The 27,062-nt window shown below is 43.9% G+C and overlaps 1 protein-coding gene across 1 annotated transcript in view; it reads left to right on the top strand.

Moving 5' to 3' along the window:
* Positions 1–27,062, top strand: part of agmo (alkylglycerol monooxygenase) — a gene marked incomplete at both ends in the record, with an annotated part of 116,014 nt that overhangs the window by 72,578 nt on the left and 16,374 nt on the right. The window contains 2 exons of the mRNA XM_083632527.1: positions 8,397–8,479; positions 8,939–9,044. Of these exons, the coding sequence (XP_083488653.1) occupies positions 8,397–8,479; positions 8,939–9,044 (189 nt within the window). The remainder of the gene's footprint in view (positions 1–8,396; positions 8,480–8,938; positions 9,045–27,062) is intronic.

Genomic DNA, 27,062 nt, shown 5'->3' with positions numbered 1-27,062 from the left:
ACTTGGAGGGAAAATAACAAAGTGAGCACTCTGGCCCAACAATAAATCATGTCACTGTTATGTATTTATACCCACATGTTCGCTAGCCGCTTATTTAGCTTGACAATTGATGATACACTGCAGGACAATTTATGGGCTTAGCGCTAATTCCAAGCCATGAAAACATTGCTATTTCAAACAAGTGGAGCTACTCTTCAATTACATCATCGGCAGGCCAACGTGTATATTTTATTATAGGTTTTGCTAAACAGAAACTATTAAAGACAGAGAGGGGAAATTGACCAAGTCGAGACGTCTCAGCTCAGCAAAACTCAGTGTTGTCATGATAACAGCCCTGTCACAGTTGCCATTTAAAATGAAACCACGGCCAAAAACCAAAATGACGAAACAATATAGTAAGCTAAATGATGTGAAATCACACTTAAAGGTGCAGTGAATAAGACCATCCACCAACACAAAATGTGCATAATACTGTATATCAACAGGATGTAGATAGCCTTGTTGATCAAATTATTAAATGATTACTCCACTAGGTGCTGTAATTTCTAGCTTTCATACTGTAATTCACTTTCTGGCCCATACCCTGTTTTTGAAGAATACAAAGTGAATCCATGCAATTACTATTAGATTCCCATAGAACATATTCTGCTAATGCAAAACTTTCTATATGCCAGCAGAAAAAAACAGCACAGATGTGTGCTTGGATGATTATTTTAAATAATCCGCAGCAAGATTTTCTGATAAATGATCAGGTAAAATTAATTTGTGTGCAAGTAAACAAGTTTGAACAAGGATTTACAGTACAATGACAAGAGTATATCATGTGAATAGAGCAACTAAAAAGGGTCAAATGTTTTGGTTCCGCTTCACAAATCCTGTGCGTTTTCAGTAGCGGTAACCTGTGGAACTCGTCTTCATCACCGTGCTCATAATGACGACTGCGATAATGGTCTGAATATAATGAGTTAATCTGCCACATCTCACGGGATAGCAGAATAACACAATCAGTCCAACTGCGGAGCCACCGCACCTCCACCACATGTTACATTTCATTTCTGTCCGCCACTGTTATTGCTGCAATTTGACACTCGATCACATTACAGTCAAAATGAACATGCTGAAAGAAGCATGAAACATTTCCCCTTCCGTTTAATAAAAAACAACCCTGTGAATATGACCGCTTCCACCTGACTCCACTGAGGGGGTTTGGAGGGGTTTCTCTGCAGCAGCGTATCGGCTGCGCTCCCCCGGGGCAGAAGATAGTTAAACTAAAGATCATGTGACCAAACACGTCTGCTGCGCTGTGCCCCCGGGGCTCTTAAACACAGATAGGTTCACATAACCTTTGATACCCAAATAATTCTCCAGCTATTACACCTCATACTAAAAATAACAGTATTCATAGCCTTTGAACTTGAATGCAACTTACCATTGATGGGACGACTTACATAAACTTTTAACAGCCGACTTTCATTCCTTGCGATGGAAACTCTTCGCTCTAGATGAATCTAGAATTCCCATTATTTGATTTGCGGAAAACATAACCCTACCATCCCTCTGCATTCCCATACGAGCTCGCAGAATAGGGTTCTAGGGGGCTTACGGACTACGAGTCTTGGATAAACATGAAGAAATAGTGCTTTATTGCATCCTGTTGATGGGTTGATGCTATGTTGACTATATATGGCCTGCTGGGTATGTACAGTATGGGAGCCGTCAGTGAGGTTTGGCTGGGAGCGTCTGTATTGAGTGTCGGAGAAATCCAAACCTAAGCTGACAGCCCGCTGCATCCTCAGGAGACACCCGTCTTCCAGCTGCTGCCCTCAGCCAAGGCCTTAGGTTAGAGAACACCAACTGCACTGGGCAGCATTCATCAGTGTTCACTGCAGAAACTCACTGACTTGTTTATTTATTCCATCTTGTATCCAGTCTTATCAAGCTTATTTCACTATTTTTTGGTGGTGCACTGACAGGTAGTTTAGTTTAGTTTCTCAGGCAAATGGAAATAGGGATGTTTAATTGGTACTGGTACAGTAAAACCCCAAGCAGCAACCATCACGGCCTGAAAAATGAAGCCAATGCGGAAGTGCCTTACACCTGCATTCTTTCTAACGGCCAGCAGGGGGTGTCTCCACTGGCTGCAAAAAAAGTCCCATTGTATTCACCTTATGTAGCCACGCCCATTTGACCCGGTTGTGTGGCCGTATCAAAACTTCCGGCTAAAAATAATAATAAAATAAAATAAAAAATGGCTGCGCTGCTCCAATATCATCTAACTCTGAATTAAATAATAATTTAGCCAATTGTATGTAACATACCAAATAAAAGCAAACGGCAATGTCTAAGAATGCAATGCCATGTAACTGGCTCGTTAAGTCTCGCATTCCAGGGAATTACTTAACGTCTGCGGGTCTTATTGACGTTAGTGGCTCGCGCTGCCTCGGAGGAGAGAAAACAATCTGAAGCTGTCTTTGTTGGAGTCCAGGTATGTTTTACAAGAAAGTGCTCGTCATTGTCGACGATAACGTTATCTGACCTGGCTAACAGTGGATACTTGCTTGCTTGCTGTGTACCGGCTCAAAGTAGTAGGCTACGTTCTTTATTTTACCCCTTCACTGTCCGCTCCAAAAACAACTCTCTTATTTTGCGCAGTGACCGCCGGAAGTGTTAAAAGGACCCGGAAGAATTTGGCCCACTGTAAGGTCTGAACATAAGGTGAATAGAAGTCAATGGGAAAATGGCCCTACTCTCACTTGATTTATGACCTCAGTAAACACTTTCCTAAAGTTTTATTTCATTTAAAAAAAGTGTATGGTGTCAATTGCTAGTTTATCTTAAATACAGCATGATGTTCATTTTGTAAATTGTGGTCAAATTTAAAGTAAAATACTGTAGATGATAAACCAAACTATGCATTGGTGCATGATTGACAGGTCGCCTGTCAAGTGATCGCGCAGCTCGTCAATCACAGACCAATGCATAGTGGCTCGGTGGGAAACTCCTTGTCTCACACAGCTGCTTCTGGCTCCAAAAAGCCAAGATGGCGATGGTCAAAATGCCAAACTCTCTACTGTAGTCTACTGTACAAACCAATTAGTGACGTCACAATGGCTATGTCCATTTTTATACAGTCTATGGGTAAAGGTGATTTTATTAAAATAAGTCATATTGGCATAAAAGTGAGGTTGTCTGCCAGTGCAGGAAGATAATTTCACTAAAAATATCATGAAATAATAACCTTGATAGGTCTGGAAACAAGATCAAATAATTTGAAACAAAATGTTGCACTGTGTGTGTGTTCCTGAACTGAGCACAAATAGCTCACAAAAAGTCAGTAAAAATCTTCATGGGATTGGCATTCTCACGTTGGTTGTTTTGGCTGCGTTCAGCGGCTATCAGGATTCAAACTGTGGACGCTTCCACTGTGGTTGAGTCCCTGTCAAGACCCATCTGAGATGATTAGAGCTTCTATGTAAACTAGGCATGTCAGAGCAAAGTAAGAGCAGGAGAGCATTGCTGCAGGTTACTCTATGTGCCAGTAGGTCAGACATGTTTTGGTTGGCACAGTGGAGTAAACAGTCGAACAGACCTGCGCTTTATGACTGTTCTCCCAGTAAGGTCTCCTGCGACTGTAACTCAACCACCCATGATATTGATTTAGGGTTTCGATTCTAATGTATTTTTCCCCCGACCCCATTCCTCATGGCGTGCAAATGTATGTATTTTTTTCTTTCAATATTTTACTTTTCAATTTTTCTTGAACATAACAAGAACAAGACAAACAAACAGGCTCAGACACGGGGGGGGGGGGTGGGGGGGGGGACATGCCACAATGACACTGTTTTAAAGTTTTCAACACCAGGCCGGCCGGCCGGCCCCTGGAGCAGATTCTGTGCTTCTGGTTAGGTCCCTGGAAGCTGTTTCTGGATGACACTGCGTCGATGACCTCACAATGCTACCTGTGACATCATGACAGATGTGATGTCCTTGCCCGGTGATGTCATAGTCAAGTATGACATCATCACCGATGCAATCACAATGGAAATGTCACCATCTCCGATAACATCACAATACATGTGTGATATCATCGGCAGTGTGCGAGCAAGGTGTATAATGGCCCATTTCCACCGCTGGTATTAGCGCGGCCCCGCCCAGCTCGTCTCGCTTTTTTGTCTCATTCCACCACTAGTGTTGTTGTTGATCTATGGCTTCGGTACCCAGGATCAGAGAAGAGGACAACCAGGATGAGATAATAGAAAGTACCCAGAGATTAGACCGTGTCTTGACAGACACACCTGCGACAACACGAGCTTCGAGATCTGAGCCAGGTTCATACTGAACCCTGAATGCAAGCAAGATTCTGGGCCTTACAAACCCAGTGGTGAATTCGAACAAGAGTCTGGGCCCTTCAAGCCTGTAGCGAACTCTACAACAGACACTTAATATTACAGTTTTGTAATATAATATGGTGCTACCAGCTGGATAGGGTGCTTATGTGCTTCTAAGAGATGTTGTGTAAGAGGTCAGTGAGGAACTAGCCGGGCAAGTCACCTGCCGCCCCTAACCTCATCGAGGTAGGCTAGAAACGGGTCCCAAATAGTTACTTTTTTTTAATTGAGTTGGTCCTTAGGGACCTGAGTCTCTCCATCCTTATAACAGAGATCATGTCTGTCAAACACAATTGGAATTGGAAAGAGGGTGAAGAGGGGGATTTCCATTCCTTCAGAATGAGTTTTTTTTGGCAACAGTTGTCCCCAGTGTCAGAGACTGTTGTACAGCTGTAGGGAAGTCCAGAGAGGTCTCCGAACAGCCGAAGCTGGTGAGTTCTGCCTCCGGCTGAAGGGTTATTTTGTAGGCCTTTAGAGTACCAGTCAAATTCTTTTGCCCAGAATCCCGTCAGTGAAGGGCAGAAGTAGAAAGCATGAGACAGAGTGCCCTCTGATGTCTGACACCTGTCACACAGTGGTGACCCTCGTGGAAAAAGTACTACTGAATCACTACTCATCACTACTACACAATATCTACAGAAAACCTACTGTTCCACTACTTGATTGCTATTGAGATGTGTAGTGATTTCACTAGTAATAAGTAGAGAATTGGCCCCTTTCACTACTGATGACTATTGGTGATTACTACGTAATGACTATTTAAATCACTGCATGATTACTACTTACTTCTGTCTCTTTGGATTTTGGGAAATGACTATATAAACACTACTGATCGCTTCACATTTATCATTGAATTAGTACATAATTCGTACACATTTACTACTGTATGCCTTCACAATCCCTATGGAATTACTACATCCTTCTGTATGTGTGTTTTATCACTACTCATCACCATTGAATTCATTTTCATTTCTACACAAACCCTTTTGAATTACTATTGAAAAGTTAAACTGACACATTTGCTACTAGTTGCCTATTCAGTATCATGCTATATTATCGTGCATAATAAATTATTCTTATCAAACAAGAATGAGTTTACACAGTCTTGATTTTAAATCCATTTATTACATTGAATATTGTCCTATCTACACTTAAGAAAAATAACTTTGCCTTGACGATCTTCAGAACAGACTTGGCTGCAATCACTTCTCCATCATGTAACCTATGAGAAATGCACAGAACAGCCACCTGTAAAGGTCTCATTATGCTTTCCGCATCAGCGAGGAACGCGAGTGTCCGCGCGGAAAAGTGACGTCAAATCAGCAGACACGCCCCTCCGCAAGGCTCCGTGCGGACGGTTTTCGAGCGGCCGTGCGCACGCCGAAATTTGTAACTACGCGGACGCGGACGGGCGGACAAAGTGGAGTTTTCAAGACTCGCGCTCAATTCCGCCTGCAGAAACCCACACAGAGTATACAAGCTCCACACGTTTCCTCGTCGGATTCCGTGTCTCTCATTTCCGTGCGGCCGGCCAAAGCGTCAAGCATATTCCAGGCTTAAGTCACATGTGGGAATTTACAGGCCAACCTCATGAGACAAGATTTAAAAAATGATAGCTTATTCTTACCAGCAACTGCCTCCAGTTTCCTGGTGGTGGTCCACTTGATGTCCTGACAGTGAGCACCAGACACCTTGGCCTGGCATTACTTTCACTCTGCAGATAAGTTGAACAGTTGTATTTGGGTGTTTTGAGCTTCTTTCTTGCTGAAACTGCTCTGCTTGACATCTATTTAGTTTACAATATTGAAAAAGAAACATTTAGCTTTGCAGCTGTCATGAACTCTGTCTAGTTTGGTCTAGTCATTTCCTTGTGTGCTGCTTCCCTCCACAGCTGTCCTCAATCTAGCCTCGTTAGCCCTGCCCAAGTAGAAGAACCTCTACTTGATCACTACTTAAAATATATGTAGTGTTGCTGTAGTGTTGGGACTACATATTCACTATACAAGCAAGTAGGGTTGCCAACTTCTTGAAATGGAAATAAGGAACGGGGGCAGTCCCGGTCCGGTGGGGGGCTAACTGTAATGGCTTCGGCTTCAACCATTTACCCATTAGTACAGCAAACACACAAACCTGGTTTTGATCCGTTTTTGCGGGTTTTTTGCGCTATGGGTAAAGTTCAACATTTTAAGAAAAACAATAAACAGTAGTGCAAATTATATTTTGATATAATTCATCTTCACATTGGCATGTAGCCTATTCATTAAAGAAATGTCTTTCAACAGTGCAAACAGCAATTTTACATCTATTCTTTTGAATAGAACAGACCTGCAAGAGTTTACATCATTAGTGCAAAAACATTTTAGATTTCAGATAAGATCTTCTGTATAAAAGGACAATTAGCCTATTGAAAATTATGGATTTAGACTGAGGATATCTCTGATTACTGTAGCCTATAACAAGTCTTACACCTGCAACAATAGCCTACTGTTGTAAGCAGGGTTTGTACAGCTTTTAAGAGTCAAATTCAAGCACTTTCAAGGTACCTAAACTAGGCTCTCGAAGCCTTTATTATCACATCTAAATATATTGACAATGCGAAAAAACAAATGGCTTTGTGATGCCTGGTGAGTGAGGAACTTTGAGTGCTCCCTGTGTCCTGCGCACTGTCCACAGACTCTCGCTCAGGCTGCTGTAACATGACACCGGCTATAGAGGGTATGCACACCCACTGGAACATGCCCCCTCAATCGGGAACGAGTGTCAAAATGAGTGTCAAATTCCTCCCTGAGCAGCAGGTGTCACTTATCTAGGCTGATTACTGCATTCAAGCTCAGTCTTGCTGTGACTCAGTGGGCGTGACCCCACAGTGACTTCTGCCTCTGTGACATCACATGCATACCCTCTATAGGCCAGGGGAGGGGCAGCGGTACCAGCGGACTGAGTGGAGACTCGCTCACTCGGAGAGTTTACTCGCTCATACAAATAGCTTTGTACTGCAGTGTCTCTCGAATACGGGACAAAGGGCATCCCGTATCAGTTCAATACGGAACACGTCTTTTTGTTTACAAATACGGGACGATTCCGTATTTTAAGGGACGGTTGGCAACCCTACAAGCAAGTAGTAGAACCTCTACAGGATTACTATTTAAATGTCTGTGTAGTGAAGCAGTAGTGTTTTAAACAGCGTTTTCACTACTAACACCAAGTAGCAAAATTCACTGCTTGATTACTACTGGAAACACTGTTTTGCTACAGAACTCTACTGGTGTGTCGTGAGTAGTGTATAAACTACAGATTCACTGCACCATTCCTACATGTGATTACATAGCCACTACTGCACAAATAGGTTTTGTGTAGTGATTCAATAGTACCTTTTCATGAGGGGAGACAGAGGGGAAGATCTTGTGCAACTTACGCTTAGAATAGTCAAGACGATGAGCGACTTTGAATTGGATCAGCTGGTGCCTACTATTAACTGAGCAGAGTTGTATCACAGACAGACTCCTACCCCATACAATGTCAGACAAATCAATGCCAAGTTCCCCCTGCCACGCCTCTCTAATTCTCTCAGTAGATGCCATGGTGCAGTTATCAATCAAAGTCTAGAAATGAGGTGCTTGGAGTGAGGAGGGTTCAGCAAAACATCGAAAAAGGCATGTTCATTTGGGAGCACCTCAAAGTTATGAATCTTGGATCCAACATGATTTCTGATTTGCAGGTATCTGAACCAGTGCATGCCGGGCAAATCAAACCTCCTCTTTAGTTGATCACAGGATGCAAAATGACCATCTATGTATAGGTATTTGATGGAAACCAGTCCCTTCTCACTCCAGCCATGGAAAGCTTTCCCTGGCCACAAAGGTGAAAGAGGGTGACCAAGACAAATTGGTGTATGGACAGAAACGTCTGGTAGACTCAAAACACTCCCGACTTGGTTTAGAATTCTGACAGAGTTTCTCACAACAAAATAAATTGTGTAAAGTGTGCAAACATATCTCTGTCCTATAGATGCTGTCCCAGCTAACCATCCTGGCGATGATCGGTTACATTCTGCTCACTCTCACTGCCTTGGGTTTTATTATTGACCAGAGGTATAGTACTGTCATTAATTTTATTTATTTGAACAGAAGCATTTGTTGTTTGTTTTTCCATTAGCAGTATTTGTACACAGTAGCAAAGCAGCGAGCCACCAGTAAGGAGTCCAGAATAGTGCTGAGCAATTAATCTGTAAAAATATTATATACGTGTGTGTGTGTGTGTGTGTGTGTGTGTGTGTGTGTGTGTGTGTGTGTGTGCATGTGTGTGTGTGTGTGTGTGCGTGTAAACCTTTCCAAACTCAGCAAATCCTGCACACTGACATCTATTTATTTATTTGACAGAATCTATTTTCTTTCAACAATTTTAAAGTTGCAAAAAAATGTATGACAAGAAAAACTTGTGAAGATATGAATTACAGTTTAAATTTCAATTCATCAATAATGTGAACTGAAGCTGAGCTGAAATGTGTCAATGAGTGCTGGTTGGTTGGTTGATGTGTCCTCTCTGTTCAGGCCTAAAGCAGCTGTGTTTGAGATGCTGCGCTGTGTCGTCATGGTGATGATGCAGCAGTACGGCTACATGAAGCCCCCCCTGCCCTTACTGGCTGTTCCCATAGAGGTAAGACAGCACACGTCATGTCACATCAGTTCCATTCAGTATGTGCATTGTCTTAACTAGGGCTGCACGATTAATCAAAGTAAAATTGTGATCTCGATTCATAGAAAGCGCCGATCTCAATTCTAAATGACGTCAATTCTGCCGTCATTTTCACTTCCCAAGCGCTCTACTTTCGTGACGAAGTGAGGAGGCGGAGGTCTGCCTCTGACTGCCTTGCGCAGTCTGCCTCTGACTGCCTCGCACAGTCAGAGGCAGACCTCCGCAGTAGTTTTCACACCGGCCTTGAAAGCCGCAAAATGCACGGAAAATAGGATCCGCGCCTCCGATGTGAAAGTTGTGAACGCGGGTTGGTGGCTAATTGTTGTACGCCTTTCGTTCCGCCAGCCGACCTAGTCTCAGCGGCGGGTTACCAGGTGACCCGCCTTCACTTGAAAGCGTAGGAGCAGCAAGCCGGAATGGTGCGAACGGTCAGCTCATTCATAAAGAAATTACAGGGGAAATCACCTCATGCAGCAAGAAAGTGCATGAGTGAAAGTAAAAAAAGTAGCCTATACAATCATGACTGCAGGGACGCCAGGAGGAATGCTCCGTGCCTAGTAAGTAGGTTAGGCTTTATGCTCAAACGATGTTGACTTAGTAGGTAAAATTAACGGATATAATAATACGCTTCAGAGGACTATAGCTGTCTGTGGCGAGTTGGTCTGAGGATATTCCCTCTGGAAACCAGCTCCAGAACTGCAATCTGTCTAGCTAGCCACTTGTGCATTCCCTTACAAAAACTACTAACGTTTTAGTAATCATGTGCATTTATAGCCTATACTATTCCCCCGACGAACGTTATGTATACTGCAGCTGTTTGATATGCAGGCATCGTCTTTCAGAACGGAGTACGGACGCTAATTAGGCTACTTAATGGGAATAATTTACACAGAACTGGAACCAAAAGATAAGAATTAGCTTTGTACCTAATAGGCTACATGATGGTGCATCCATAAAGTCGATCAGATGAATATTGAAAGCCTTGTTACCATGCTGCATGTGGACAACACTTTCGTGTTTTATCAGTTTGATCCTTACTCACCGCAGCTGCACGTCGTTTTATCAGTTTGATCCTATAACAACCCGCAGCTGCATGTCGTTGGCTGGCTCGTTGACTGGCATACATCGGCGATGTTTGGTTGTTGAATGAATTTGTTCATCATACAGTAGCCTAGGCTACACTAACCTATGAAAATATTAATTTGGGCTAGGAAGAGCTGGGTGGAAATACCTCTGCTCGCCTTTCAATCCGGGAGCGGTGGCTGTCGCCTGAAAGCACACCCCAGGACGGGAATGTGGCGGTGCTGCTTGGCTGTGTGTGAAAGCAATTTCTGTGGCGAGGCTGCCGGTTTTGCGAGCCTTCTGAACTGCAATTTTGCGCAATCTGTGTGTGAAAACGGCTGTGATTCAATGAGAAACGGCTCATTAAAATAACAATGGATGCAGTAGTACAGGTTTCACTCTCAAACGACCATATCAGCACATGAATAGAATCACCAACCTTGCTGCATTTCATTTCTCAGCCCCGATAGCCTACTTTGTGTTGATATCTGCGTGCTGCAAAATGAGAGATTTAGAACGAGGAAGTGCTACTCCCCCTCTCGCAACTTCAAACGTTGCATCACCTCGTCTATACGTCTATACTATCAGCTGCAAACAAACGTCGAGACAGAATTGCGGGGAGGATATAATGTTGCGACAATGACAGATTTATGGTCCAGCTGAACGATGGAACCATAGCATATACAGTATGAGCCTGACGTCCGTTTGATCGATAGTGACTTCACCATGACAACTCATGCACAGACTGCGTTTCTCCCAGAAGATCACACAGGTGTTCGCCCAGGTACTGAAGGATCACATTCCTTAACTATGCCATTTAGCAAAATTAATATAATAATAACAGCAGTAACAATAATATGAATAATCTATTTACATCAATGTTTCAATAATAAAAGTAGATGATGATGCCAATAATTAATAAAAATATATATTTTTTTCATGTCAGGTAAATGATTGCAATAAACGCTGAAAAAAATTGTGAGAGAATCGTGATCTCAATTCAGAGAAAGAAAATGGTGATTCTAATTTTTTCCAGAATTGTGCAGCTGTAGTCCCAACAGCTGCACAATTCTGCGAGATGGGAGATGAAATATTAATCCATAGTTATGTGAAACGTCATTTTCGGACTAAATGCCCACACCGAGTTACTTCCTTGTGTGCCTGTAAAGAGCGCTTCCGCTGTACACAGCGCATGCACTGTATGCCGCGCATGCGTGGCGGCCATGTTTAGAAAGTAATTCCGGCTATCTATTTACCTTAAAAAAAAGATAATTTCTCCGCATTTGGATTAATATTTCATCGCGTGGTGAGTACCTGAAGCACAACATGTATTTTGGCACTATTAGATGTGTGTTTTTGGTTATTTTGAACGGGTGTACCATTGGCCTCCATTATATGGCGATACTTACTAACTTCATGACTGTAGCTCACTGTATACTGCTCGGACAGTGACGGTAAAGGCACAGTGTACCTTGGTTATGTGGGGCGGGGATATGGCAAATGAGTGAAACTCTAAAAAAGTGGCGTATCCCTTTAAAGCTTTCAAAACAATGGCAGATAGTGGAACAAGTGAGAAGCTGCAAATTTTTTGCCCACATACAGAAATCAACAATTATCAATGTAAAAAATAAGAGAAAGTAAACTTCTCAGCATGGTTCCCAAATGTCATTAGGAAAGGCTAAAGCATATCTGTGTAATTAGGAAAGGCTAAAGCATATCTGTGTATCCGTCTCCATGTCTTTGATTAAAAAGTAAGCCAACACTTAGGACTCAGATTGGTGATGTCAGTGGGAGGCTCTCGTCTCAGCATAAACTGTCCAAAAATAACCCACCTAGCAGAGTCAACTCCGGTCACTGGACTGATGTGCCTGGTCTGTGTGTGTGTGTGTGTGTGTGTGTGTGTGTGTGTGTGTGTGTGTGTGTGTGTGTGTGTGTGTGTGTGTGTGTGTGTGCGTGCGTGCGCGTGCGTGTGCGTGCGTGCGTGTGTGTGTGCATGTGTGTGTGCGTGTGTGTGAGAGAGAGTGGAGTTGACAGCCAGTGTTTAGGGGCTGTTAGATTTAGTTAGTGTAGAGCTTAGTTACTGTAGCTCTGTGTGTGTGTGTGTGTGTGTGTTACTGGAGCTCTGTGTGTGTGTGTGTGTGTGTGTGTGTGTGTGTGTGTGTGTGTGTGTGTGTGTGTGTGTGTGTGTGTGTGTGTGTGTGCGTTCGTGCGTGCGTGCATGTGTGTGTCTGAGTGTGTTTCCCGGGTCATGTGTATCCTCAGAGTGTGTGTGCTGCATGATTCATCAAATTGAAATGGTAATTTGATTTGGAACATATGCCATACTTAAACCGCAGAAGGCAAATGGTGAGTCTGCCAATCAGAAGCCTCCACCATGACTAGTTGTTGACCAATAAGAAGCAAATCACCAGAAGCAGCATGTGGCTAGTTTGGTCTGGATAGCAAGAGTAGTACAAATATTGTCTGTAAAAAAAAGGCAACCCAGAGACAACCAGTTACATCAGGGGGGCCCAATACGTCGATCGCGATCGACCGGTCGATCGCGAAGGTAGTGTGGTCGATCGCATGGCATTGAGGAAAAAAAAAAAAAAAAAAAATTACTGTTTTTCCACTGTTTCCACTGTTTTTCCACTGTTTCCACTGTTTTTTTCCACTGTATACTCAGTGTATATATATATATAAATAAATATGTTTGGTAGATCACTTTGACTTGGTCATTTTAAAAGTAGCTCCCAAGCTGAAAAAGTGTGGGCACCCCTGAGTTACATGAATAAAGTTTTGCAAATGGAATACTGTATCCACCTTATTTCTAGATGCCATGATGCCTTACGTGAAATATGGGTGCTTCGGTTCACACCAGGCGCTATTCAGAAGCAGTGCTGAAGCAGCGCTTAACAGAAGCTGAGTGCCACACTAAACCTGTCACACCAGAAGCACTCTTTTCCTCAGCACCTCGCTCGGCGCTGCCCTCCCCCCCGCTCACAACTTGCATTGACTTCACGCCCGGCAGCTTGGGTGCAGTGCGTGAAAGATAGAACAGAAGCTGAAACCGCTGCAGCGTAGCTTCAGCGCGGCGTGCGGCTGGTGTGAACGGTCTCACCTGTTAACAAGGACGCTGAAATGAAACTGCCATATAGCGCTGCGTAGCTTCAGCGTGGCTTCGGCGTATGGTGTGAACAAGGGCTAAGACCAAAACAAAAGTGTGTGATAGATGTATGAATTGACCAACCCCGGATGGCGTGACGTAACTCGTGGGGCAGTACATTTTGAACGATGCACCAATGCACGCAGACACCCAGCCTTCCGTAACAGCGCAGCCAATCAGATTCATAGGGATTCCTACTCTAAAACCCCAAAATGCCAAGTTGTGATTCAGACCCTCCGTCACTGGAAGCGCGCTGATGTAAGCCATTGCTTCTCACCACGTGAGACTACAAAGTTCTTAACTCAAGATTAGCTGCGGGGAAGGTGACTAACATTCCTACCTCAAAATAAGTCAGTTGTAATAAGTAACAGTCTTAACTCATTGAATGCCAATGACGACAGCTGTCGTCAATTCAAATACTGACGTAGAGTGCCAAAGACGACGATTGTCGTCAATTGCGTTTTTTGACGGTGGGACGTGGATCAATCCCTGATACATCTCTGGTACAACTATTGTAGCTATTGGAGGTCTATAACCTAATTTACATATCCATTAGGTGGCGACAGTGCTGTCCAGATGAGAGAATGTGGAGTAAAAACACAGAAGAAGTCATTGGGGAAACGGAAACGCGGTGGTCTTTTGTAGTGAGCGGCGATCCTTTGATGAGAGAGACATGGCGAAGCGTAAGAGAAACCCCGACAAGTACAAGCAGCTTACTCTGCAAGAGAGCTTGTATTCTGTGCCTAAACGCGTGGCGATCGCTGGAGAAGGCACTAGTGGTGGTACCGGTGCCACCACTTCTGGTGGCGACCAGGAAAAAACGTTTCCCACTGCAGAAACCACGGTGCAGCTTGGTGGAGCTAACGGTGATGAAGACTATGGTAGTACACAGATGGGACCGGCGGCCTCTGTTACTGACACAGCACCCACCACCAGAGCTAACGTTAGATCGGGGGGCTCTTCCTCTCAGCATAGAGTGATCGATAGTACACAGATGGGACCGGCGGCCTCTGTTACCACGGCACCCACCACCAGAGGTAACGTTAGACCGGCGGCCTCTTTTACTGCCACGGCACCCACCACCAGAGCTAACGTTAGATCTGGGCGCTCTACCTCTCAGCGTAGAGTGGTCGATACTAGTACACAGATGGGACCGGCGGCCTCTGTTACAGAGCGTGGGAGAGCTAGGAGTAGGCGGGTGCGTTTTCCCTCTCAGCGTGCAGAAGAACAAGTGATCGATGTAGACACCAGAGCCGTTAGACCGGGGTGCTCTTCCTCTCAGCGTAGAGTGATCGTTAGCTCTGCACCCACCACAGTGAAGCATGGTGGAGTGCGCGCTTCCTCTCAGCGTGCAGAAGAAAGAGATGAAGAAGACGATGGTACAAGTCAAGAATCGGACATAGTTTCATCATCTCAGCTCACAACTGAAACATCAGATACGTCGGATGAATTCAGTGAGCCGGATCCAGATTCATCCGACGAGTGGTTGCCTGATTATGGATCTGCAGGTAGCAGAGATTCGTCGCCTGACGGAGGTAGCAGAGATTCGTCGCCTGACACAGGCAGCAGAGCAGGTAAAACTTTTTTTCTAAATAGCCATAACATTGCAATAACACAATGTATATTTATGGTAGATATATTTCCACAGATCATGGATTGAGCAGGTTCAGGCATTATAGTCAGTAAAACTACAGCAATAAAACTGTGGTCAATTGTGGTTGATAATTGTAGCCTATATATTTCTACAGACTGTGGATCGAGCAGAGACACTCCCACGGCTTCCACGGGCAGTGCAAGGAAGACAGGTAATATATATATATATATATCCTACACATCATAAAACCAAGCAATAATGAAATGTATTTATGATAATTTATATATATATTTCAATAATTTACAGCTCCTACATCGAGGAGAAAACCCACTCCCACTCCCACATCCAGTACAAGGAAGAAAGGTAAAAAAAATATACATATATATATATATATATATATATATATATATATATATATATATATACACATAACCAAGCAATAAAAAATGTATTTGATAATTATATATATTTCAATCATTTACAGTTGCATCGAGCAGAGGTGGGGAAGATGCAGGCTGGCAGGAGGCAGACTGGGAACCAAACCCGATCCCCTTCAGTGCAACGCGTGGACCCCAGAATGCTGCTGCGGAGCTGGATTCCGGCCTGCCAGCTGACTTCCTGGAGCTGTTCCTGACAGATGAGCTGCTCCAGCACATTGTGGACCAGACAAACAATTTTGCCACTCAGTATCTCCAAGCACACCCGGACAGTCTGCCACATAGCAGGGGTAATGCGTGGAAACCAGTGTCAGTCTCAGAACTGAAAACATTTTTTGGACTAACGTTCATCACTGGTTATATAAAGAAACCAAGCATTGCGTTGTATTGGAGTACTGAGGAAATAGATGCCACACCCTATTTCAACAAGACAATGGCAAGGAACCGGTTCCAATTGATCTGGCGCTTCCTTCATTACAGTGACAGTGCAGCACAGGATGCGACGGACAAAATGACTAAAGTCCGTCCTGTGTTGAACTATTTAGTCAACAAGTTCAAGGAGCTGTATCAACCAGGTCAAAACATTTGTATTGATGAGGGTATGATGCTGTGGAGGGGCCGTCTGTCATTCAAGGTGTACAACCCACTGAAGCCGGTCAAGTATGGAATAAAATCATACATACTGTGTGACTCTGCCACAGGGTACTGCTTCAACATGCAGCCTTATGTTGGGGTACCCAGCACTCTGCCAGACACTGTGTTCTCGCTCCTCGATCGCCTGCCAGGTCATGGTTACACGCTCTACATGGACAACTTTTACAACTCTGTTGCACTGTGTGAGCGTTTACTGGGAGCAAAAACCAATGTGTGTGGAACGCTGAGGAAAAATAGGGGGGAACCTCCGATCATCAGGGAGGTGACAAAGGCTGAGCTGGGGGTGGGGGGAAGAGTTGTGCGTCACAATGAGAGGGTGATGGTTTTAGCTTGGCAGGACAAACGGCTGGTCAAGATGGTGACAACGTGCCACAAAGACACCATGCAGAGCGTGGACGTGTGGCAGAAGGGACAGACAAGCAAAGTGGCTCAGCTCAAGCCAGAGTGTGTTGTAGCATACAACTCCTCCATGAATGGGGTGGATAGGTTAGACCAAAACATAGCCTACTACCCCTTCATCCGGAAGACACTGAACTGGCCCAAGAAGTTTGTAGCATATCTGTTCCAAGTGTGCATGTTCAACGCCTACATCCTCTACAAAGCCAGGAACCCAGGGGAGTGTAAAACCCTCTTGGAGTTCATGCGGAGGGTGGTGAAGACATGGACCTCAAAGCGACCTGTGCCGGAGCCGGAGGAGGAGGAGGAGGAGGAGGAGGAAGTTGCAGTTGAGGGGGCTGGGGCACGCAGGGCACCATACAACAAGGACCCAGCCTGCAGGCTCACTATCCCGATTGGCAGACACAAGCTGGAACGCCTGAGGCCCACCACCAAAGCAAGACCAACAAGAAGGTGTAGGGTCTGCATACGCAGGGGCCAGCGCAAAGAGAGCAAATGGTGGTGCAAGACCTGTTGTGTCCCCTTGCACCCAGGAGAGTGTTTCATAGCTTACCACACTCAGCTGGACTACTCTGGATAAACACACACACACATACATAACTGTACATCATAACAATAACTTTGAACTGGACTTGCATCGTTGCAGCATCCCATACATACATACATACATAACTGTACAAATTTATTTTCTTTTTTTCTCAAAATAACTGAACTGTACTTTGAACATTTGAACTGTTCGATGAAGACCATGGTACTACTGGTAAACAGATGGGACCGGCGGCCTCTGTTAGCACGGCGTGCTTTTCCTCTCAGCGTGGAGTGATTGATGAAGACCATGGTACTACTGGTAAACAGATGGGACCGGCGGCCTCTGTTAGCACGGCGTGCTTTTCCTCTCAGCGTGGAGTAATCGATGAAGACCATGGTACTACTGGTAAACAGATGGGACCGGCGGCCTCTGTTACCATTTGAACTGTTCTTTGAACATTTTTGGTCAAGGGGATTTGAATTTGAATTATTCAAGAAAGTTGTGCATTTTGAAATGCTTACACATGTTGTACACCCGTGTATAGCGCCACCTATGGATGAATCCTGCCCATTCTTTCTGGCATAGTCACTCATGGTCTCTACTTGCCGTATGTAAATTTTTATATTTTTTGGTGAAGGGGTTTTTGAATTATTCAATAAAAACTTTGGAAACAGCCAAAGTGGCGATCCCACAGAGCTGCTGTTGCAGCTAAAAAATAATATTTTGCTATGAAAATTCCTTTGTTTTTGCTGTTTTATTGAAGGAAATGACTGTTCAAATGTTTTAGGTGTCACTAAATCAGAAAATATTAGGTTCATTGTCAGTGATGTGCTTGAAATGTTTCCTTTCACAAAAGTGTGATTATCTCAGCTTCTAAGTTGAAACGGCTGTTTTTCCTCAAATCAACCCATCTTCTCCGGCTGATACCTAAAGAACGGAAAATGGTATCAATAAACTTTTTTTTGCTGATGATACAATAGAGTCTCCTTGTTCTTTTTGCATGTTCGGTGTTTACATAGTAATATCACACAATAATCTGTCGGCCTCGAGAAATCACTGAAAACGCTCTGAAACTCTGGCACTGGGAGCGTCCGTTCTCCAAAAGTGGCTGGCACTCAATGAGTTAATTAGACTATTCCAACCTGTGAATCTAAGACTAATCTAAGGGTGAGACTAGACTTAAAGCACCCTACCTGTTTAGTGGTTAATGTTCTTTTTCAAACACTGGAGGCTGGTTAATATCACATGCATCTGATTCTGTACTATGCTACATTATTTGTGTAAGCTGGCCAGCCACTGCGTATGGAACAGTATTCACGGACGTACAGTACCTCCGCAAGGAATTGCAGTCATTGCTAATGTGGAAAAACACTTCTCAACAATCAAGCTACGCATTTCAAAACTGATTGCTGAATTGCATCACTCGTACTTGTGAGCCAGCTAGTGTTTCAGTCACTCAGAGGCTGTTTTGAGCCTGACGTAACTTAGTACAGCAGGTAGCACAGCAGTGTGAGCATAGAGCTAATAGCTAGCTAGCTAATTAACATGCTAGCTCGTCATAATCGAATTCATACGTGTAACGACATCATTTCACTAATAATCATATGTAATTGTCCCATTTTATCAACTAACTTACATTTCTGAACTTGAGCACAAAATTAAGTTATTTGGCGAACAGTGTGGCTAATCAACATTGCCAGGACATGACTCAGAAAAATATGAACTATCTTAAACATGTCAAAATACACTGGATGGGTGCTTTAAACTAGCTTTATGCAACTGGCCCCAGATGCGTGGCCCAATTGACCATAAAATTGGCGTGCTTTTCTGGCTCTGGCAGCCGGCTGTCGATGGCGGCTGACCTCTCATTATGCGCTCTCGCCGCCTGCCATCCCAGCCGGTGTAAACGAGAGCAACTCTTCTGGAACCAGTTAGTGCCGTCTGCCACTAACTATAGGCTGGCTGATGAGATTTGCACGTGAGAGCACTGAATCGCTGCTTTTATTGTCCCAACACCACACATCTGCACTGCTCAGGTGTTCAAAGGACGATGAGGTTTTCCTTCCATTCTCCTTTTTCCCCATTGTTTTATTCTCTCTTTTTCTCCATGAAATGAAATTGTAATGAATTATAATTCTTGGCTAAAATGAAGTGCATATCCAATCAGCTTGGGAGCGAGAAGCCCTTGATGTATGCAGCAGCACACGCTCCATGGCTGTGTCACATCGACAGCACTGCAGTTTTACGCACCCGTTTCCTTGAGTCAATCATTAGGCCCTGTTTCAAGTCGCAGTGCATTGGTTTGAGCTGAATAAATGTCTCACTCGCAGGTGGAGCTCGTTGAAAATCCTAATGATTTTCATGGAATGGTTCCTGACGTATTTGTGCCTTTTGCTCAGTACTGTGGCAGAGAGAGAGAGAGAAAAAGCACGAGGGGAAAATCCCCAAACTTGAAGGTACTTTAATGATATATGGGCTCTGACGTGTGAGGTGAACGGCCAAGCCTTTGTTGCAGCGGGGAGGCGTGTTTTGAAGTCGTGCCAATCAATTAACAGTCACTGGAAATGGAGGAGGGGAAATTCACATGTAATTGTATTCAGGCTCATGCGATTGTACAATGGGGGGAGGGAGGGAAGAAAGACTACAAAAATTGGACTACAAAAAAAGTAGGTCGCTTTGTGGTCCTTCAAAACCCAGTGGTGTGATATACTGCACCCTTAAAGCTCACAGCGGTATTTATAGTGGCTCTGGAGATTTCCCTTGTAAAGCTGCAGGCTTGACCTGCAAACCAGGGCCGCCTCTCTCTCGCTCCCAGCCGCCCACTCACCCAGCCAGCCCAGCCCAGCCCAGCCCAGCCCAGCCCAGACGGTCTGTGTGGCTCTCTGGAGGTCCTGCTGCTTCACACCAGACCAGCCTGCCTGAGAACAGACAGCCTGGGTGGATATGAAGGGCGGGTGAAGGACGGGCATGAGGTTATGTGTATGTGCAAGGCAAGCACTTGTGTATGTGTGCGCGGGGATAGTAGTGCGTGCGTATGTGTGTGGGGGGGGATAGTAGTGTGTGTGTGTGTGTGTGTGTGTGTGTGTATCCACCATATTTTTGAATGCCCCACTGTAAAATAATTATGGGTACAAGGTCCGGTTTAACGTGACTTGATTGTTGCAGCTTGCCATTTCCTTTGTTATACTCGGCTGTATTCAGACCCGAACTATAAACCGGAAACCAGAGTACGTTATAAACGTTAAAAAAATATTGTCCCGTTATAAACAACTAACCAACGCTGGGGGTCCGTATGGAAACAGTGTTACTCGAAATGGTTAAAAGTTAAATCAATTTGGTCATTCAGTGGCGTTTTACTGCCATGTAAAGTAACTAACGTTAGCCACGAGCATTAGCCACAGTAGCCGACTACCCATAATGCATTACGTTATCCCAGCACCCGAACGACATTTAATGCATAAAATAAAGCTGAAAACGAAAACCAGATTTCTAACTAGCCGTTATTTTTGATAAACTGAGCACACAAGGGTAACCTAAATGGTTACTTTGACCGTCTAATTTTTGTTCTAAACTTATAAAAGTGACATATTAACCCTTATGGCTGTAGAGCAGAATGGCTCTGCTGTAAAACCCTCATAGACGTTTTTTTGTCAAGTTAAAACCGTCTATTACACCAGAAGAAGCACCCATAGGCATCATGGCAGCTAGAAATAAAGTGGATAGAGGCTTTGCAGTTGTATCATAAGTCTCCTGGGAAACAGCTGGCACCATCATGCCAGTCCATTATTATTATATTATTATAATATTATGACTATATAATTAAGCAATATATCACGAGAGCAAGTGTGTTGTGGTGAATATATCCCGCTGATAAGCTGTTATCCCACTCGGCCTGCGGCCTCGTGGGATAACAGCTTATCAGCGGGATATATTCCACAACACACGCTGCTCGAGTGCTATATTGCTTTTATAAAACGGTTTCCAAGTATAATAATATAATAATAATAATACTATAAGTCCGACTGGCATGGTATTCTGAGAGTCAGTTGAAACACTACTGTAAGGCGGGACCTCTAGCAAGAAGATAGACGTGCGGGTGATTTGATTGGATCGTTCTGGAGACTGAAGTCGACATTGGCCAATCCTGGCGCTTCCTGAGAGCTTTATGCAAAGTCCGACACCAGAGCCGTATGCTGACACCAAGTAACGTTACGTCTTATTTAGAAATGCGGGGTTAAGAGTGAGGGCGCGCGAGAGAGGGGTTAAGACATTAGCCCGCGTCTATTCTTGTACAAAACATCATTTTCTGCGAAGTATTAGTAAAGTTATAAGCGAAGATCGATTCACAAGGATCTGAAAGCTGTCTCCGCCATTTTGTTTTTGAGGTAACCAAAGCCTAGAGAGTTGCGCCATCATGCGTCTGGCTGCAAGCGAGTAGCTTTTTGTTTTGACACTACTGTAAGGCGGGACCTCTAGCAAGAAGATAGACGTGCGGGTGATTTGATTGGATCGTTCTGGAGACTGAAGTTGACATTGGCCAATCCTGGCGCTTGCTGAGAAGCTGAGAGCTTTCTGGAAAGCCCAACACGGAGCTCGAGGCAGCGCTGCCTTTTAGTAAGAGAGTTGCCATGGCAACCAATAACCCATGGCCATGGGTTATTGAACTCGGTTACTGGAATTATACAATGGCTGTGAACCAATCAGATTGCTTGATTTGAGAGAGCCGTTTTATAATATATTATATAGCTACAGTACTATGGCAACTGGGCAGGAAAACTGCCACAAGATTGTTGTAGTGTGGCTGCAGATCCATTCAGTAACATGATAACTAGGGTGTCCGGGTAGTGTAGTGGTGGATTAACTGCCTACCAACACGAGGGTCACAGGTTCGTATCCACGTGTTGCCTCCAGCTTGGTTGGGCGTCCATACAGGCACGATTGGCTGTGTCTGAGGGTGGGAAGCCGGATTGGGGGTATGTGTCCTGGTCGCTGCACTAGTGCCTCCTCTGCCTGGTCGGAGTGGAAGGGAACTGGTGGGAATAGCGTGATCCTCCCAAGTACTACGTCCTACCGGTGAAGTTCGCCCTGTCAAGTGAAAAGAAATGGCTGGCAACTGTGCATGTGTTGGAGGAAGCATGGTGCCACTCTACGGCTCTCCCCAGATCGGCAGAGGGTGGAGCAGCAGTATAATTGGGGAGAAAATGAGGGGGAAATCAGAAAAAAAGTAACATGATAACTAAAAGTTGAATCCTCTGATAAGATTAGATTTGTTCTAAATTTTGGTTACTGTGACAGTGGGACAGGTATTCTTGTAAAGCTGGCAACTTTGTCACATTGAGTGACTTTTCAGATGATCATAGCAACTGTATATGTCAGAAGCGACGAACTATAAATAAATAAATAAAATCTAGTGACTTTGTAGGTCATGTTTTCTTATAGTATGTCAGCTCTCAGCCTCTGTTGGAGAGTAGTCCAGTAAGTCCACTAACCTGACTGGACATATTGGTGTTGTGGTTTGGTTTGGCTGGTGCAGAAGAAGAAAGCTGCATTTTCATTTTGGCAACATTAATGCATTTAATTTCATCATACATTATGTACACATATGGGAAATTAAATTGCAATTTGATTTATGATTTCATTTGAATAATATCAGATTTTGACTTCCATAATTTGACAGACGTGAAATGGTTAAGGGCACTTAAGAACACCATATACATTTCCCGTACATTGTTAGAAGATGTAGCCACAGATTTTCTTTTCTTTCTTTTGGCCATAGAAATGAAACTGGGCACGTCTCTGTGCCGCACTTTGTGGGTGTGGCCTATTTGAAAGGTCACACCTTTCTTATCGATGAGTTGTATTTTGACAGTCAGCTCAGGTTGGAGACCACATTGCATTAATATGTGGGGGATGTAGCAATAGGATTCTCTCGTTTTTGTTTTTTGTTTTTCAGCGGTATCTAGACTTGTTTATGTAAAGCAGCTGGCACGCGTGCCTGAAAACCCGCCAATCGAACATAACACTTGTGACATCACTCACCCAGGCACGCTACTGGTCAGCAGGGGAGATGACACACAGATCATCTGTCACAGATGCTGCTGTACAGCAGCCTGGCTGGGTGAGCGATTTCACAAGTCTTATATGCCCAGATGGCTTTTATTGAGCACGTGCATTAGAATGCCACCCTTTTCTCCATATTTCTGCCCTGGGGGCATGTTTAAAAGGGATTTGTTTTTGTTTTTTGGGGTATTTTCATAGGAATCTTGAGCCCAAAATATAAATTCAACTTTTTTTTTAACCTGCACCACGCGCTAACCTGAACAAACCTGGTTGTTGACTTGTTGTTGACGACCCAGCAGTCTAATTTAGCAAAGCAATTCAATGGATGATAAATGAACTGCATTTATATAGCACTTTTATCCAAAGTGCTTTACAATGTGCCTACATTCACACAGACATTCGAACACCGATGGCGACAAGCTACCACGCAGGGTACTGGCACAGACATCGGCAATTTGGGGGTTCGGTATCTTGCCCAAGGACACTTCAACATGCAGACTGGAGGAGCCGGGGATCGAACCAAAGGGATTAGTGGACGACCCGCTCTACCTCCTGAGCCACAGCCGCCCCAATTAGTGTGATGGAGGAGTAGTAGTGGTGTTTTATTGGTTGGAATTTTTATTTACACCTATAGGGTTAGGGTTATTAAGTCAAGTAGTAAGTGGTAGTTAGTAAGTCATGTCACCTCTAAAAAAATCTGTTTTCCAAGAAGTAAAGGTAAATAGAGTTTGACATAAAATATGTTTTTTTGTCCTTTTTTTTTCTTACATTTTCAATAATAGGTATATGGTAGGTTAGAATGAGCAAACAAAAAAATCTGTTTTTCAGTGTGGCTCTTTAAGTGTTGTTTGTGTGTGTTGAACCGCTGTGTATAGCCCGTGTGTGTGTGTGTCTACTCTACATGCGTATTGTGTGTGTGTGTGTGTGTGTGTGGGGGGGGGATCTCATTGAGTCTGGGCTGTAATGATGCAACACGTGGTCGTGTCGCTGTGTGGGCCCCTGCTCTGCCTGGGGCGAAGGGAAACGTGCTGCGGAGCACAACTTGGACTCTGTGCGGGACACAGTAATTAAGGAGCTACTCTCTCAGTCGGCTCCCCCCTAACTACTGGTGAAGTCACAGTAATTTAAGAGGAGAGCTCATAAAAATACACCTGTCTCTGGTTCAGTGTGTGAGAGAGAGAGAGGGAGAGAGAGAGAGAGAGAGAGAGGGAGAGAGAGAGAGAGAGAGAGAGAGAGAGAGCTTCTCACTCAGGACGTCCCGTTGGCTCACTTGGCTCAGAAGCATGTAATGTTAGCATGTAATGTTAGCATGTAATGTTAGCATGTCATCGCAAAGTGCTCGCTTTGAATCCAGCCCAAGATCTTTGGGGAGTGTCATCCCTTTCTCTCTCATTCTCAATTCTATTTTTCTATTCAATGCCTTGGCATGAAAGTTGCAAGAACAATTTTGCCAAAGCAAAGTACAAATTGAAATCACTCCCACCTTCCCTGTCAGTTTTTATAGTCAATTATCAAATCAAGCAAAACTGCCAAAAAAATAATCTGAGAACCAGACAACTTTTCACATTGTTCACTTTGCTTTTGAGATGTGTGTGACACTTGAGAATCAAATCTTAATCCACATGTAGCCCATCCAATCATCATCAAACAAATCATCATGTAGGTTTTGTTTTAAATCCCTATTGAATTTTTCCCTGATATTGTTTTCCAGTCTCAAAGAACTCTCTTTGTTCACGTCCAACTTTCGAGGGAAAGATAAATACTCTGCTGCCCAAAAGGGGTCAGAACAATATTATGTTATTAAGTTCAAACAACAAAAGCCTGACCTCGGTACTTAGCGGCTTTATCGCCAGCGCAGCACCTGACTTGTCTAGCAAAAACCGCATTCCCACCGTTCCAGCCATTGTCATAGTGCCGACCATGAGCGGACAGATAAGACCGCTATCGGTGAGAGGTCGCCCTTATCCGAGAGTGTTGTGTTTCCACTAACCAGGTCTCAGGTGCGAAAGGTTAGCGGCCTTTTTCCGCGGGCGGGGATGAGTGGCAGCCAGAAGCGGCGCCGCCGAGGTGAACGGGATTGTTTGGAGCCATGGAAACTCGGTGAGGGTGACATCATCTGAAAGTGCACAGGAATGGAAAGGAAAGGAAATCTTCTCCCGGGGAGAAAATGGAGAGATTTGAGAGAGAAGTGCTGGGTAGGACTGTTTCATTCCGGAGTAAACAGCGGGGGTGGTCGAGTGTACACACAGTGTGAAATATTATCACTCAAAGTGCAGGGGATCGTGCCCGTCAAAGAGTAACCACTTGGTTTATGTTGTCAAACCACTTGCCAGGTAAAGCTATGGAAATCTAAGGGCACTTGCCAGGTAAAGCTATGGAAATCTAAGGGCACTTGCCAGGTAAAGCTATGGAAATCTAAGGGCACTTGCCAGGTAAAGCTATGGAAATCTAAGGCCAATTGGTGTTTGGGGAATTTTCTGGCAGCATTTGGTTTGGCTTTTGCATAGTTTACTTCTTTGGGCCAACGTTGACTTTCTTTTGAATGTGTCTTCCTATTTGTGCTTTAATTCATGGGTGAAAAACAACATTGAAAATCACCCAGTGTAGGATCTGGTTTCAGGGCCAGCATGGGAACCTCGCCTGAACCTGACGATGGCTGTTCTGGTATTTGTACTGACAAACTTATTTCTCCCTCGTCTAAAACGCACATAAATCACATTTCACACAACTGTAATAACACTTTTCCAAAGCAGGCTGCGCACAAATTCAAAACATTACAAAAGATCAGTCTGTGTCGTAATGTTTAACTATGCATAAGTCAGAAAGTTTCTCTGTGAAATGTGTCAGTGTTGAGCTGAATTCAAGCTCAGTATGTGAATTTAGCGAGCTTTATTGCAGCGTAGCTCTCATCACTCTCTCTTTCAGTCTCTCTTTCTCTCTTGAGTCTTGATCTCCCTCTGTCACAATCTTTGGCTTTACTGGCAAACAGTCACATGTTCCTCTGTCTGACGCTGTAGTAAAGTGTTGCTTTTCCTTTTCACAATAGTCCAATCTGGAAAATGTCTTGTGCCACCACCAGGATTTGTATGCGATGAGGTTTGGTCATCAGGACTGAGGTTGCAAAATGTGGAATATTCACTGTCGCAGACTGATCTATAATAAGCTCATTCTGCCCTGTGTTGCATTAATAAATCATTAACACATGAATTAGTCACACTTTATTTGCATAGTCCAATGTTGATACTCAACTTAGGAAGTCACTAAAAAGTGTTAAAGCCCTGATATATGTAAATATTTTAACTTAATATGACAGCTTCTATATAGGGAGGATGGTGCCTCTATCATTCCCACTCCATGCCCGAATGCCTGTTCACTTTATTCTTCAATAAAAACAAGTCAAGATTTCTATATATTTGGAGCTATATTTTTCAGCCGATCAGTTATAAACACTGCAGAGCGGAAGAGTACAAGCAGAAAATAAGGCTGATATCTGAATATACATTTATTAGCATCCCGCAATTACCACTTGTGACAGCAGAGGCTGCTGTTGCTGCTCCTCGGCAGCTTTCTACATATTGGGGCTTTACGTTTCAAGTAATATACTTTTGTGAAAAGTAGTCTGTAGATATTCAATGTCTGGGCTAGGCGTAGTTTTAAGGTTAGGGATAGGCTAAGTTTAGAATTAGGATTACGTCTAGTCTGTAGAGATGCACCAAATAGCAAATGACACTCGTTGAACATCTACTTTTTGTCACTGGATAGATCCGTATCAACACCAGACTATCCAAATAAAGTGTTACTGATGAATTTTGAGACGTTAATTTCTGGAGAATATCGACAAGCTTTTTTTTCTTTCCATTCCACCGGGTCAGATTTGGCAGGAAATGTACTGGATTGCTTTATGGCACACTCCTTCCAACACAGACGGAACTAAAGCTTTCAGAGTTTCTTGCAATGGCAGATGGGCAGCAGGAGAGAAAAGCCAATGGAAACATCTCTTGGTGTGCCACCATCTTGGACCAAGCTGGACATGATTTCTGATTGGTGGGCTGATTACACTTTGGGTTACTTTACTTCTAATTGGCGGCGTTGATTACTGCCT

The sequence above is a fragment of the Poromitra crassiceps genome (genome assembly GCF_964638095.1).
Source record: "Poromitra crassiceps genome assembly, chromosome: 1".
Classification (NCBI taxonomy): domain Eukaryota; kingdom Metazoa; phylum Chordata; class Actinopteri; order Beryciformes; family Melamphaidae; genus Poromitra; species Poromitra crassiceps.
This window is presented reverse-complemented; position numbering and strand designations above follow the sequence as displayed.